Below are 13324 nucleotides of genomic sequence, written 5' to 3' on the forward strand. Positions count from 1 at the left end.
TGAGTAGTAATCTGAAAATAAAATCATGTGTCTTTGTCATTCATGTAAATTATGGAATAAAAAGTTAACACATGTGTAGTTGACTTTTAGAGAGAAATTGCTCTCCTTTAGAGAGAAATCACCCTACCTTAGTGCAAGTACAGTTGTTTAAAAAATAATTGCAAATTAGACACCTGTGCTTACACTGAGACATGGGATGAAGTGGGAATATACTGCAGCAAACATGAGTTTTAATTTTGCCTATCAAAAATTTTAGTAGGTACATATTGTATTCTATTTGCTTAAAATGGGGCAGCTTTAACAAATTGAGAATTTTGATTCTGGTAATTTGGGCGGAAAAAGGCAGTCCACCAAGTCTGCTCTGTTCACATCTGTTTCTGCTGAATACACAGGGCATAAATTGCCAAGTCGTAGCTCATGAGACCTTTATATCTCATAATTCTCAGGAGTTTGAGTCCAACAATAATTTAAATACAGAAAACAAATCAGACTTAAAGCAAATATGATGAACTGTCTACTTACAAGAGATTCTATTAAATATCAACGGGAAAAATCATTAAGAAAACCAAACCAAACTGTGATCTTAACTAAATTCTTGAATTTTGTCATTATGTGTGTGATTGTGTGTTTATCTGTTAAGGTATTCATGGAGTTGATGTGGATGTTAATTTTACAGAATGGTGGATGTAGGAGGTCAGCGATCAGAAAGAAGAAAATGGATACATTGCTTTGAAAACGTCACGTCTATCATGTTCCTAGTAGCTCTTAGTGAATATGATCAAGTGCTTGTGGAGTCAGATAATGAGGTAAGCAATCATCAGCAAAAGCCACCAGTTTTAAAGAAAAAATATGTTCACTTGTCCAATCTCAGGTGTTTTCTAAATGCATCTACCATCAGTCATGCACAACTTGCACTCGCTGGTGTGAGAAGCACTATACAGATCAAAGGGAAGGAAGGGATCAATCTTCAAATATGGCAACGCTGATCCACTCCATGGAGCATTCAAAGAATTCTGTCTATTCTGTGTTGAAGGGGAGTGCAGCTGAATGTTTGTGCAGTTATTGAGCAGAGGCACAATAATAAGTGGTGTAAATGAAGATGAAATTGAGAGATTCCTTGCTGGAACAGACCCTAAGGTAGTAAATGTCGTCCCTTTGACTTAAAGCATAGGAAATATATTGTATTTTTATTTCAGAAGATAAGAGAATTAAGCAACTGGGTGAGCTGAGGGGTGCAAAGCACACTAGTATCCATTATTTTGCAGGCAGTTTTACAGAGTAAGGAGGTTTTTCAATGTTCAGATTATTTTGTCTTTCCTGAGGGCTATTTTAAGTTACTCTTCAAACATTTATGAATTTTACTCACAGCCACTGTCCTATGCAAGTCTTCTAGCACGTACTTACAAAAATTAGGTGGAAGAAAGAAAACATTTGAAAATATCTTCTTCATGGCTGCATACATGTTGATTACAGTGTCTAAGAGAACGGTTGACATAACAAAGTAAAACAAGTGTCCCTCGACATTCATGTTTGTATGTTGAACTTTCTTCAGGATTCATTTTTTAAAAAAGCCTGGTAGCTCTGAAAGCTTTTATGTTCGTAGTCTTTTTCTGAAAGAAAAATTAATTATATAATTAATTCTATCATTCAAAGCTGAATTTAGAAAAATGATGATGTAATCTGCAATTTCTTGTAATTCCTCTCTTGTAGTTTTGGCAGCTAGATACATGGAGATAAAGATAACTCAGTCAGACTTGGCTCATCTCAAGCCAAACTAGAAATGTCTAGTTCTGTCTTTTTCTGTTTGCATTAGTCTTTCGTAGCCACTAAGTCAACACACAAGTATTAAGCATTTTAATTATAAAAGGCAAAGCAAAATATATTAGAAATCACATAAAGAAAAATTAGTTATAATAATTTTCAAGTGCTATTGTAACTATCCAAAAATAAGCTTTCAAACTTTTGGATTGTAGCAATTTATATCTGTGTTTTCATATAGTCTTTCTCATAGGAAGAATTTCTCAAAGGAACTGTCTCATAGGGAGAGATTTACCAGACTCTGGTTCCTTGTGTCATGGTTTGACCCTGGCCAGATGCCAGGGGCCTATTAAAACCACTCCACTACCCTCCCTCCTCCCCTGTACAGCTGGACAGAGGAGAGAGGAAGAGAGGAAAAAACCAGCAAAGGAATTTCATGAGTAGAGATGAGGATTGAAAGAAGGCAGTGTTAACAGGCAAAACAAACTCAGAGTGAGGATAAAACAAATTTATTACTGACAGAATAAGAGCTAAAGAGTGAGAAATAAAACAGTGTCTTAAAACTTCTCTCCACCGTCCTTCTTTTCAGGTCTTCCCTCCTTCCCCCAGTGGTGCAGGGGGATGAGGAAAGGGGGGTTTGTTATTGTTTGAGTCCATCCTTCAGGCAGCAGCTTTTTACCATCGGCTCTTTGCAGTCTGAAGGTCCTCAATAGTTTACAGGGGGACACCTACGTTGCTATGGTCTTCACAATGGGCTACAGGGGGGGTCTCTGCAACTCCGACTCCTTCCTCTGCTTCCGTGAGGTCCCTCCCACAGGAGACAGTCCTCGATGAACCTCTCTAGCGTGAGTCCATCCACCCCTTGGGCAACAGTTCTTTCCAGTCTGTCGCCCTGTGGACGACTTCCCCAAGGGGGTGCAGTCCTTCATGGGTTGAGCTGTACCAATGTGGGTCTCCCACAGGTGCCACAAGTCCTACCCAGAAAAAACTGCTTCATGGGCTTCCCTCTCCATGGGCCACAGGTCTCCAGCAGGACTTCGATCCATTTGGGCCTCCCTCAGGGGGTCACAGCCTCCTTCATGTATCTTCCTGCTCCAGCATGGACTCCTCCATAGGCTGCAGGAGGGTTTCTGCACTCCAGTGGTTCTTTGTGGGCTGCAGGGGCTTCAGCTTTAAGTCTTTGCCCTGCTTCTGGGGGAGGGGGGAGGCCCCCCGCTCCATCCCACCCCCCGCCTCCAGCTGCACCAAGCTTGGTGACTGCTTGTTCTCCCGGACTGGAATTTCTTCTGCACCACAACCTTCTCTCCTCTGTTCTTAAATATGTTATCACAGAAGCGCATCTCATTGGCTCAGCCTTGGCCAGCAGCAGGAAATCCCTCCTGGAACTGGCTACCCTTGGCTTTTCCTAGGACAGTGAAAGCTTCTAGTAGCTTCTAACAGAAGCCACCCTATAGCCCCCCCACTACTAAAACCCAGCCACAGGTTAAACCCATGACACCCTATTAGCTGTATTCTGTTCTAGTTAGGTGGCTTGCTTGGCACTTTCTCTAGTTTGTCAGATAACTTCAGTGTGTAGATCATGACTTAGAGCATCCCTGCTGTAGAAGACAGAACATTATCTTCCTAGGCTGAATCATTTGGCGTATACCATTTTGCTCTATGTTCTCATAAGCTAAAAGGGTTCAAGTGTTATGATCTGAATAGAACATCTGACTGAAGATTGTGCTTTGGGCTCTTCAATGGCTGAAGTGATGCCTGAAATTGTGGTAGCTTTTCTGTAACTACTTTTCAACTATCATGAAAAAGATGACTTTACTCATAAAGCTGGTTTGATTTTTCAGATTTTTCACTTTCAAAATACTTTATGGAGGTCAAAACCTTCTTGCAGATGGTTCTTTCACCTCGCTGCTAAACTATTTGAGTTTCTTATTAGCAATAGTGGAAAACTTCAGAACCTTTTTAGTTTAAAATATATTCATGACTTTAATCATGACCAATTTTTGTTTTCAAGTCATACATACATAGTCTAGTAGACTTTCCATCACCCTTAGGTCTGTGTTACTCTAGCTCTGGGAATGATCCAGACAGTGCAGAGCTAAACACCAATCTGGACAGCTTAAGTTTTGACTTTCAGCAAACTGTAACCTGTCTGTCTAGATTTTGTTGGTATGCCCGGGCACTGCTTTCTTCCTTTCCTTTTCTCTTCCCTTTATCTCTAACCATTACAGTGCCAGAATAAATGGAAAAATGGGTTTATTTACTCTGCATAAAGCAAAACATAGTTTTTCTGAATGTGAGTGTAGCAGAAATATGGGAAAAGGTTTTAAAGGTGTTAGTTGACACCTTGAATTAAGAAATTTATCCCAGAAAAATGTTTTTGTTCTTCACTACAGAGTGACAACCTCATAAGGGAAGACAGTGATTTAACTTGGAGACTTTGGTAACCAGCCAAGAGATACTTTTTGCACCTAGCTTTAAATAGTGAAGCAGAATTGAAATTTTAGCACAAAAGTGAGGGAGTGTGTGTAAATGCCCTACTTTCTTCATATATGTGCCATCATTTTCATTCTAGGATGGAATCTAATCCTTCTTTGATCTGTGTGCCTTGTACTGAAATTAAAAGATCCAACTTGACAATTTACAGTGTTCTGCTATTTCCTTTGCATTGCTTTCATGACCTGATTAAGCTATGATTTTTGTAAGATGGCCTACTTTCTTTTTCTAATTTGTTCACTGCGTGTTATTGCCTGAAGTATCTTCCCTTGTAGTACATTTTTACAAAGAAAACTGTAATTTTTAATAATTTGTGGTGTTCTTTTTAGTTAATACAGTTTTTCATTAGACTCATTTTCATGACTAAATGCGAATCTGTAGCAATTACTATTTACCATTTGGTGCATCTATGATTATATGACCCTTTCTCACTATGAAATCGGTTTAGACCCCTGAAGATTTTTATTTCAAAATGTAGTACCTGGTGGATGCTTAGTTGTAAATCTATTTCTTCCCTTGTTTACCTTATTCAAGAGAAATACATTTGGATTATAAATCAGATGAGCTTCTGCTGAGTTGAGAGGATTTGTTAGTTTCTCTCCAGGGCTTTTAGTCACTGGATATGTGTGAGGTGGAGCTGGGAACTGTTTCTGTCTTCATGCCTTTGGAGGAGTTAAGAATTAAAAGTTCTGAGGAATATATTATAACTACTGTGTAAGGGGACATCATACATAAAAAGCAAAACAAGTGTTCAGATTGCCTGTTATTCAGAGACTTGTGTAGGATGACTTTTAAATGACACATTAATGAAACTGTACTCCCAAGACAAAGATCTACAACTAAAGAGTTGAGAGCTTCGGTCCTGAAGAAAAGCACATATGGCTGTCCGACTGTATTTTAACTAATTTCTCTAAAAGGTGATACTCAGAAACAATGCCATCTCTCTTAAGTATGTGTCTAGATTGTACATAACTTTATTTTGGTGCATAAGTACAAAATGGGAAGAATCGATAAGGATGGTATTTTTAAACATATCCTGTGAAATTTCAGTTGATGTACAGTCATGAAGTGCTTCTTTCTTCTAACATACATGAAGCTGTTCTGCATTCTGCCCTTAATAAAATAGAAGGTCTTTCTAGGTTCATTGGTGAAAATGAGGACAAAATTTGAGCCAGAGGACATAATATACTAATTACCTTAATAGTACTGTAAATTAAATAAATATTACATCAGTCTGATATGATGTGACAAAGGAGAACATGTTATAAATTAAATTATCAGTTGTTTCATCTTTTCAGTTTTTCAGAAAACTCCAGTGGAATTAGAGGTGAAATAAATTAGGGAGTCATCTGTCTGGTACATTGATTTCTGATATATTATATACTGTAGGTCATGCTTTAGCTCTGAATTATGACAGCAGATTTGGAGAAATATGGTTTTATTAAAAAGCACAGTTTAGAACTTTACCCATGTTGAAAATCGACTTATTTTCTTAAATAAAGGATTCATTCTAGATTAAGTATATTAATAGATATTACAGGACATGCTGCATTTACATGTGTATCATGGGTAGGTCCTCTCAACATATAGAATCTCAGGGTCTCAGTGCAATAAATGCAAAAATGAGTTCCAGCTTTGTAAGAGAACCACTAACCACTTGTAATTATGGAAGGACTAGAGACATAATAATATACCTGGAAAATAGAGTTTCAGAAAAAAGAAACTCTTTGCGCAGCTTTTTAAGTACTTGAAAATAGCAAAATATTTATTGAAGCTGGAGCATATTTTTCTTCCACATTAGCACACTAAAAGTGTTAAGGTATATAACATTTCAGATAACTCTTTGGTGATTATGTAGGCATGGTTTTTTTCACTACTGTTCTCAGAGCAAAACCAGAAAAGACAGGATACAGTTTCCTCAGTTCAGCTAAATTAATGGATTAATAGACCTAGTGAAAATTAGAAATTTTCCAAACTATCAGAAAGCACATACTATCTTTCCTATTGTGAGAGGTTGCAAAGCAACAGGGGCATTGGACAGCATGAAGTATGCATTGCTAGGAGATAATTTGTAGAAGTAAATCAGCATGAGTATTTTGAACATCCATTGCACAGAATATATTGGGGGAAAACAACAGTTTAGATTGTTCTGGTCAGAGCCGATACATTTTGTTTAAAAAAAAATTGTAAAATGGGAAGTTCTAACAGGATTGGAGGGTAAATTATGAGCCTCCTTGGTAAGAGGAGATTGTTGTTGAGTTCTGCACTTTTTAAAAGACAGCTTATGTTTTAAAGCCTTTTTTTAAGCTTTTACTATGTCTTCATAAATTAAATTTGATTTAGCTACAGTCAAAATTGTTAGTTTTAATATAATAATATGTTACGGAATTTCTCTTAAAACAGTATTTCCTTCCATTGCCTTTAATCATCAGAACTGTGATCCAGTTCACATCAAAATTTTATAGAAAGTAAAACCTCCTTATAATTCATGTACTTATAGGTTTGATCCCAGATTGTAGTTCTTGCTGAAAAGGTTTGTAGTGTATGAAGCAGGCAAGAATAGCTTAAAAATTCTGAGTTTTTAAAGTAATAGAAAAATTGATTCCTTGGCTTAAGAAATCTTAGTCACGTAATCTTAAAGGACTTTTTCAATCTAAACGATTCTGTCATTCTCTGCCTTCAAACTGTGTCTCATATTGCCATTACTTCCTGTTTCTCCTCCTTTCACACATATTAAACTGTTTTCTAGGATCTCTTTTTTTCTGTGAGCTTGAGAAGTGCCATATGGTTCAATGGACATTAAAAATAATGATGCCATAAAGATAATTTCCCCATCCTCTTGGTTTTTCGTTGCGTTGATCTGTCGACTGGCTTTCATTTCCTTAACGACATAGAACCAAATGGTTTGTCTGCTTTAAGGATCTGCATCAGCTAACCTGGTATGATAACCAGATTGAATCTTTTTTGTTCCATTCTTGGTGAGTCAGTTTTGAAATATTCCAACAAAAACTTTTGCATGTGGCGCCATTCTCTTCATCCTGAACAGAAGGAGTTCCCCAGAAACTTGTCTAAACCTGCTCCATTGCTGCAGTATGATGTACAGTGGTGTAGCAGCCAGGTTTGTGCAAAGACTGCTGCTTGCATTGTTGAGAATTCTGCTGCTGTAACTTGATGCCCTCTCATTCTGTATTCAGCATCCCATAGTTTTGCAGCTTTTTATCCTGAGTTTACAGACTTCTAAAGCAGTGGTTGTTACTTAGGAGCAATGTGCAGTTGTGATCCCCATCAAGTCTTCTAAGTTTCTGAAATGTAGAATAACAGCTTCATTTACCAGTACCAAGTGTTTGCATGGCACTAAAAGTAGGAAAGCATAACATTTGTGATTTGAGATGTGAATAGAACCCATAGGTCTGGAAAGGACTCGTGCAACATTTCCAATAGCCATTGCACAAATCTTTAGTTAATTCAAGGGGGTACTCAGACAAGTGGAACAAAAGAGATGAAGGGGAAAAGGGACATCTGACTGGTAGGGTCCCTTGGGGAAGCAGTGTGGAGCATTGTAAGTTGTTCTTAAAAATGCTATGTCCAAAATATTACCAACAGGGGATCATCAAGGCAGTCTAGCATCCTAATAGTTTGTAAATACAGTGACCTACAGTAAAACTGTGTTTGACTTGGTGTGTTCATAAATATGAGGGCAAAAAGATGATGTGTCTACAAAGGAGTGAGTGAAGCAGAATTGTTGGTTTAGGGTGGTAGGATATCCGTCCTGGAGAGAGATGTTCAAAGCCTGACTGGATACAGCCATGAGTAATCTAATCTCATGACAAAGATTTTCCTGCTGGGAGCAAGGAGTTACACCAGTTCCACAGGTCCATTCTAACATAACTTCTTTGATTCTAGAAAAGCTATAGTTTGACATGTGAAAGGAGATTTTGTTTCTTTGTTTCTTCAGGTACCATCTTTGTAGTCATGCCATAAGGTTTTGCCATAGCTTCTTTAATACCCTAAGGAACCCTACTTTATTTGACAGTGGATATGTGCATTAATGTAGTTACCATTGCAGTACTTAATTTACACTGAAGAACTTTATCAGAAGTATTTTATCAGAAGTAACACTTGTATGAAGGCAAAACAGGATATTAAGAAAATTAGGGCTTCAGTATCTCATCCACAGCTGCAAATTGAAACTGAAAGAACTTTGTAGGGTTGTTTTCTGCAATGTTTTTGTGCTTCAAGTAACTGAATAATGGCACTGTTATTTTGATTGATGGAAAATTTTGTTATTCTTACGTTGTCCCAAGTAGAAGGGATCAATGTTGCTTGGTTCGTTAAAAAATATTCCAGTTAAAGTCTAATTCATTAAAATTACATTAAAATAATTACATGAAACCCAGGATAGGTGTCTTTACTAACTCATTTGTATGCATACAGGTACATAGATGCAGGCATACATGCTTACATTTTGAATCTGAGCAAAAATACATCTGCAGAATGAGTAATGTTCATCTGTGATATCTGCTAATGGATGACAAATTGGTACAATGTTCCAGTCACACTTTTTTTTGATGTGGGACAAAAATAAGAAATGAGATGATGCCACAGAGTTCAGAATACTTCTACTCTTTACGGAGGCAATTATCTAAACAACATATTTCATTTTTTCATCAAAACTATCTTGCTGTTCACCTCTGGGCATGCTCCCACTTGTCTTCCAGCACTTTGTGTTCCTTATTCACATAGTCATATATGGCTTAGCATGAAGTTTGAAAGAAAACAATTCTGAGATCAGAGCACTTCTCTTTTTCTACATTGTGAATAAATGTAATACTTCACTTGGCTGATTTTTCATTGACAACCAGCAATCCAGAACAATTGAGCATAGGGTAGAGGGGTAATATGAACTCCTAGTTAGAATGAAAATCCTCAAATGACCTTCATAATTATTAATATTTTTTCCTATGGGAAATCAAATCTCCAGAATTGATTGCTTATTTGGTAACCAGAGAAAATAACAGCTGTGCCAGACCTTGTTGCTTTATGTATTGTATCTGTTCATACCTGTTCACACAAGTGCATATTTATTTTTGACTTGTGGATAAAGAACCTTTTGAATGTGGAAAAGATTTGCATAAGGAAGAGTCAGAGCCTCTCTCTTCTCTCTTTTGTTGAAGTGGGTGGTTCATAATGGAAATGGGGGGTTGAATAACCATCATCTGGCTTATAGAGGCTGCCAGAAATGCTGCTGGTAAATGTTGCTATTGGCAGCAATTGCTGGCAAGGATGACTGCCTTTTTTTTTTTCTGAATAACCAGTGTCAGAACTGTTGAGAAAAGAGCTTTATTCAGTGACAATTTAATTTTAAAATATTTTCACTTATTTTTCTCAAATATATTTAGGTTTTAAGGAAAAGCTGATTATTCTGACATTCATGTTATTTCATGAAAAATAATTTAAGAGCCATTTTTTAATTTAAGAAACACTTAACAACAATGTGTGGACTGTGGGGGTTTTTTACCACATTATAGACCATTTTGGTATTGGACAGTATTTTTGTGTTTTGGTGGCTGTTGAACATGTTCATTTGATATATTTCAGCTGACAGTTCCTTCATCTCTGCCTCTGCTGGGTACTTAAAATTGCCATGTATTTGCCAGTGCAGTGTTGCAAATTCAAGTTGTTGGAGAGGTGAGAGTTCCTCTCCCAGGTAACTTAAAATACAGTTCGCATCTGCAGAGTTGTCTTCCCAGTCCTCTACCAGAAGCTCTTTTTTTTTTCAGGCTCGTTTGCAGAAAGATTCAAGACCAGTGAACAAAATAAAGGAATTATTCCTGAGCTTTGTGTTTGAAGTTGCCTCTCACTGCATTTGAGTTACTTACAAAAATATTTATACAACCATTGCAGTTTTTTAGTTTACAGCAGTAGAGCTGCAAGATTATACTTCATACTGGTGGCAAAAATGTGAAGCAGTTTCAGTTTTGATTTACTGTATTTACTTTTTTACATAGTTGAGGACTCTTCACTTACCTCCCATTTCCTGATTTATCTGTTGTTTCCTAACTTTTGCATAGCAACTGTATCAAATTTTTAGCCAATAAATACACTGCAGGTCTTTCTGTGCAGCTAGACAGCTTCTACTAAAATAATTGCTTGGAGTCTTACTTGGATAATGGAGACATTCCTAGTTAATACAGACTTTCACACAAAAGCATTCACACAAGATTTTGTCAATTAAAATAGTAGAGTCAATTACTGTGACACTAAACAACTTCTGAAATACTAACTTCGAAGCTCTCTTGTGTCAGTACCTCCTTTTCTGCAGTTATCATCTCCGAATGTGCTCTCACTCAAATAAGCATTTTTACCACCATGCACAAGTTATGTGTGCAGTACAAGTTTTTCACTGAAAAACGCATCTTATTTACTTCCTCACCACCTTCTCTCTCACAGCATTTCAACAAAACTTAGTCCCTCCGAATTCGCGAAATCCTGATTTTGTTAACAGGCACTATCTAAATTGCTAACAATTTTTTAAGAAGCAAGTAATTGCTACATTTTTTGTTCAGCGTGTAAGATATAGTACACCCACTAGATGCCACTCTAGACAATCTTAAAGACAGTAGTGGGTGAAACTCCACTACTACATCTCTGTTGTTTCAGATTAATATTGTACTCAGTCTTTTCTGTCAAAGCACTGTTTGTTATGTGGGAAATGTTGCTTTCCCTTCACTGGGTACCAGCTGATACAGCTCTTAAATGCTATTTTGGTACTTGTCAGGTATTTTTCAGGATTTGGCATTTTAGAATCAGGTGCTTATAAATTATGCCAATTCTGTTATTTTTCTAATTGCAGGAGTAATCGCATATTTTTCCAGAGCAGCAGATAGCAAGGAGAATTTCAATACATAAATCCGAACTAGAAATCCTTCATTTTAACATGAAAACTGAAAGTGTAGGTATTAAAAAAAAAATAGGAAGTATATTCCTTTTTAATCCATTAAAAATTAAGGAAGAGTAAGAGTTTTCATTTGAATAAAAATGTGAGAAAACTTGATTTATACATTTAGTTGTATTTGTTTTAATGTTTAATGATCATAGAAAAACATTTCAACGTAAAATCTTTCATATAACAAGAGGTACATGGTAGAAAGAAATTTCATTTTATTTTTGTTTCATAAAAGCTTGCTTCTAGTTATAAAATTGGACAGTCCTGTGATTCATTAGTAAGTACAGTGTTTTTTCTTGATGTGTATTAAAAAATTGGAATAATCTTGTCCAAGATTATATCATCTGTTTATAGTTACCAAATTTCTACTCACTTTTGGAGTTTGTCTGCTGTATTTCTTATTCTGTTGCATAAGGTATTTTTAAACTAGACTGACAACTGTGTCAGGTTGTGTGAAATATGGGAGAATTTTTTACTGGAATCTGTATATCAGAAAAATGGAGGAATAGCTGGCAATATCAATGTTTTTATGCAGTTTAGGACTGACTGCAGACAAAAACAGAACAGGGAAGTTACCCAGACCAGCGGATCTTGGGGGATGGTAAGCCAGTAATCCTCCTGCTAATTTTCCCTGTGCAAAGCCAGGGAGGCAATGGTGAACTCTTGCTGCTGTTGGACAGGGGTTGCTGTTGAAGCTTGGCTTCACTGCTGAGAATGGCTGTCAACTACTGAGAAAGCCTTGAGCCAGCTCCAGCTGCACATTTCTGTACAGTAATTATTCACAAGTTTCTATCTGCAACCTTTTCTATTGAAATTGAAATAAGATTTTTCTGGAAGCAACTTGATGAGGTAGAGCTGGCTCATAAAATTAAATCAGGTACTTGGACAAACTGTTAAATACTGCCTGCTCGCCTCTGTTGCTGTTCCTTTTTTGAAGAGCCACACTGTCGTGCTTGATTTGGCACAACTTCCATCACATTGCATCTGACAGAAGGTCAGGTCCCCAATGCTGAACTCTTTCTATACTCCCTTGAAATCCTATCCCAACTTCCAGTAAAATTACTGTAACATGAAACTGTTTTTTACATAAGAAAAGTGCATCCTGTAAATGACAAGTGTTTTTCAGAACAGTAGTTCAACCATATCATCATGTCAAACTTTCTGTAATTAAACTGATTAAAAATGTCATGGCAATAATGTTACATATATGTTTAAGATAAGGAAAATAGTGAGCATGCAAAGGAGTGAGGTCCTAGTAACAGAAAATCAGTTTAAGAGAAACCTTAGAGGATAATAAGCAGTATTGTTGGAGGAATTAATTTTGAACAAAAATTGTTTTATCAGCAGTGGCATCCATAAAAACTGAATGGCTCAAACAAATTGAATAAACAGAGAGGTAAAGACTGCAGAAGGTTAAGCAGAGATTGATTAGTCAAAAAATAAATTGCTTCTTATTTTTTGCTTAATCCATGAGTCATAGTGAAATGAAATAACGAAACCATCTTAGAATGTTTGATCTGTTTTGGTGAACCGAGAACCTGTATTACTTCATCTGCTCAGGCAGATAAAATCTACTTGAAAATTTGTAGGCCATCTTTCAATTCCTGCAAAACATCTACAGAGTACACATCTGAATGACAAAATATCAAAATGTCAGTTCACCGTCTTTAGCACAATTTTGAAATAATTTGCAGAGGGTTTATATATGCAATTTCGTGGTCACATAATCTGTTGGGAAAAGCATGAAAGGTCCAGAGCCCATGTCCTGTGAAGACAGGGTGAGAGACCTAAGCTTGTTTAGTCTAGTGAGCAAGACACTAATACTTGCCAACAAGTATTTTGGAATTGCAGGAGTGCCATGGAGCTGAACTTTTTGAGGTGGACAATATAACTAGATTGTGTCTTGGGAAGTTCAGGCTGTATGTTAGGAAACATTTTTCCCTTGCATGTTAATTTAGCAGGGGGACAGGGAAATTAGAGAGTTACTGAAATCCATCTGTACAGGCTTTCAAGACTTCCCAAGACAAAGCCATGACTGACATGCTCCCATGTGTCATTAGACCTACTGAAGTGAAAGACTAACCTAGGTGAACTTTAGAGATGCCTTTCTGCCAACCAAGCCTTCCA

The 13324-nt window shown here is 36.9% G+C and overlaps 1 protein-coding gene across 1 annotated transcript in view; it reads left to right on the forward strand.

Annotated features, from left to right (window-relative positions):
- GNAQ (G protein subunit alpha q) overlaps window positions 1-13324 on the forward strand; it is a 136979-nt gene that overhangs the window by 103360 nt on the left and 20295 nt on the right. Inside the window, exon 5 of the mRNA XM_027713756.2 lies at window positions 677-806. Coding sequence (XP_027569557.1) covers window positions 677-806 — 130 coding nt within the window. The remainder of the gene's footprint in view (window positions 1-676; window positions 807-13324) is intronic.

This window comes from Pipra filicauda, unplaced genomic scaffold, assembly GCF_003945595.2.
Source record: "Pipra filicauda isolate LSUMZ 115617 unplaced genomic scaffold, ASM394559v2 scaffold153_size1761393_pilon, whole genome shotgun sequence".
Lineage (NCBI taxonomy): Eukaryota > Metazoa > Chordata > Aves > Passeriformes > Pipridae > Pipra > Pipra filicauda.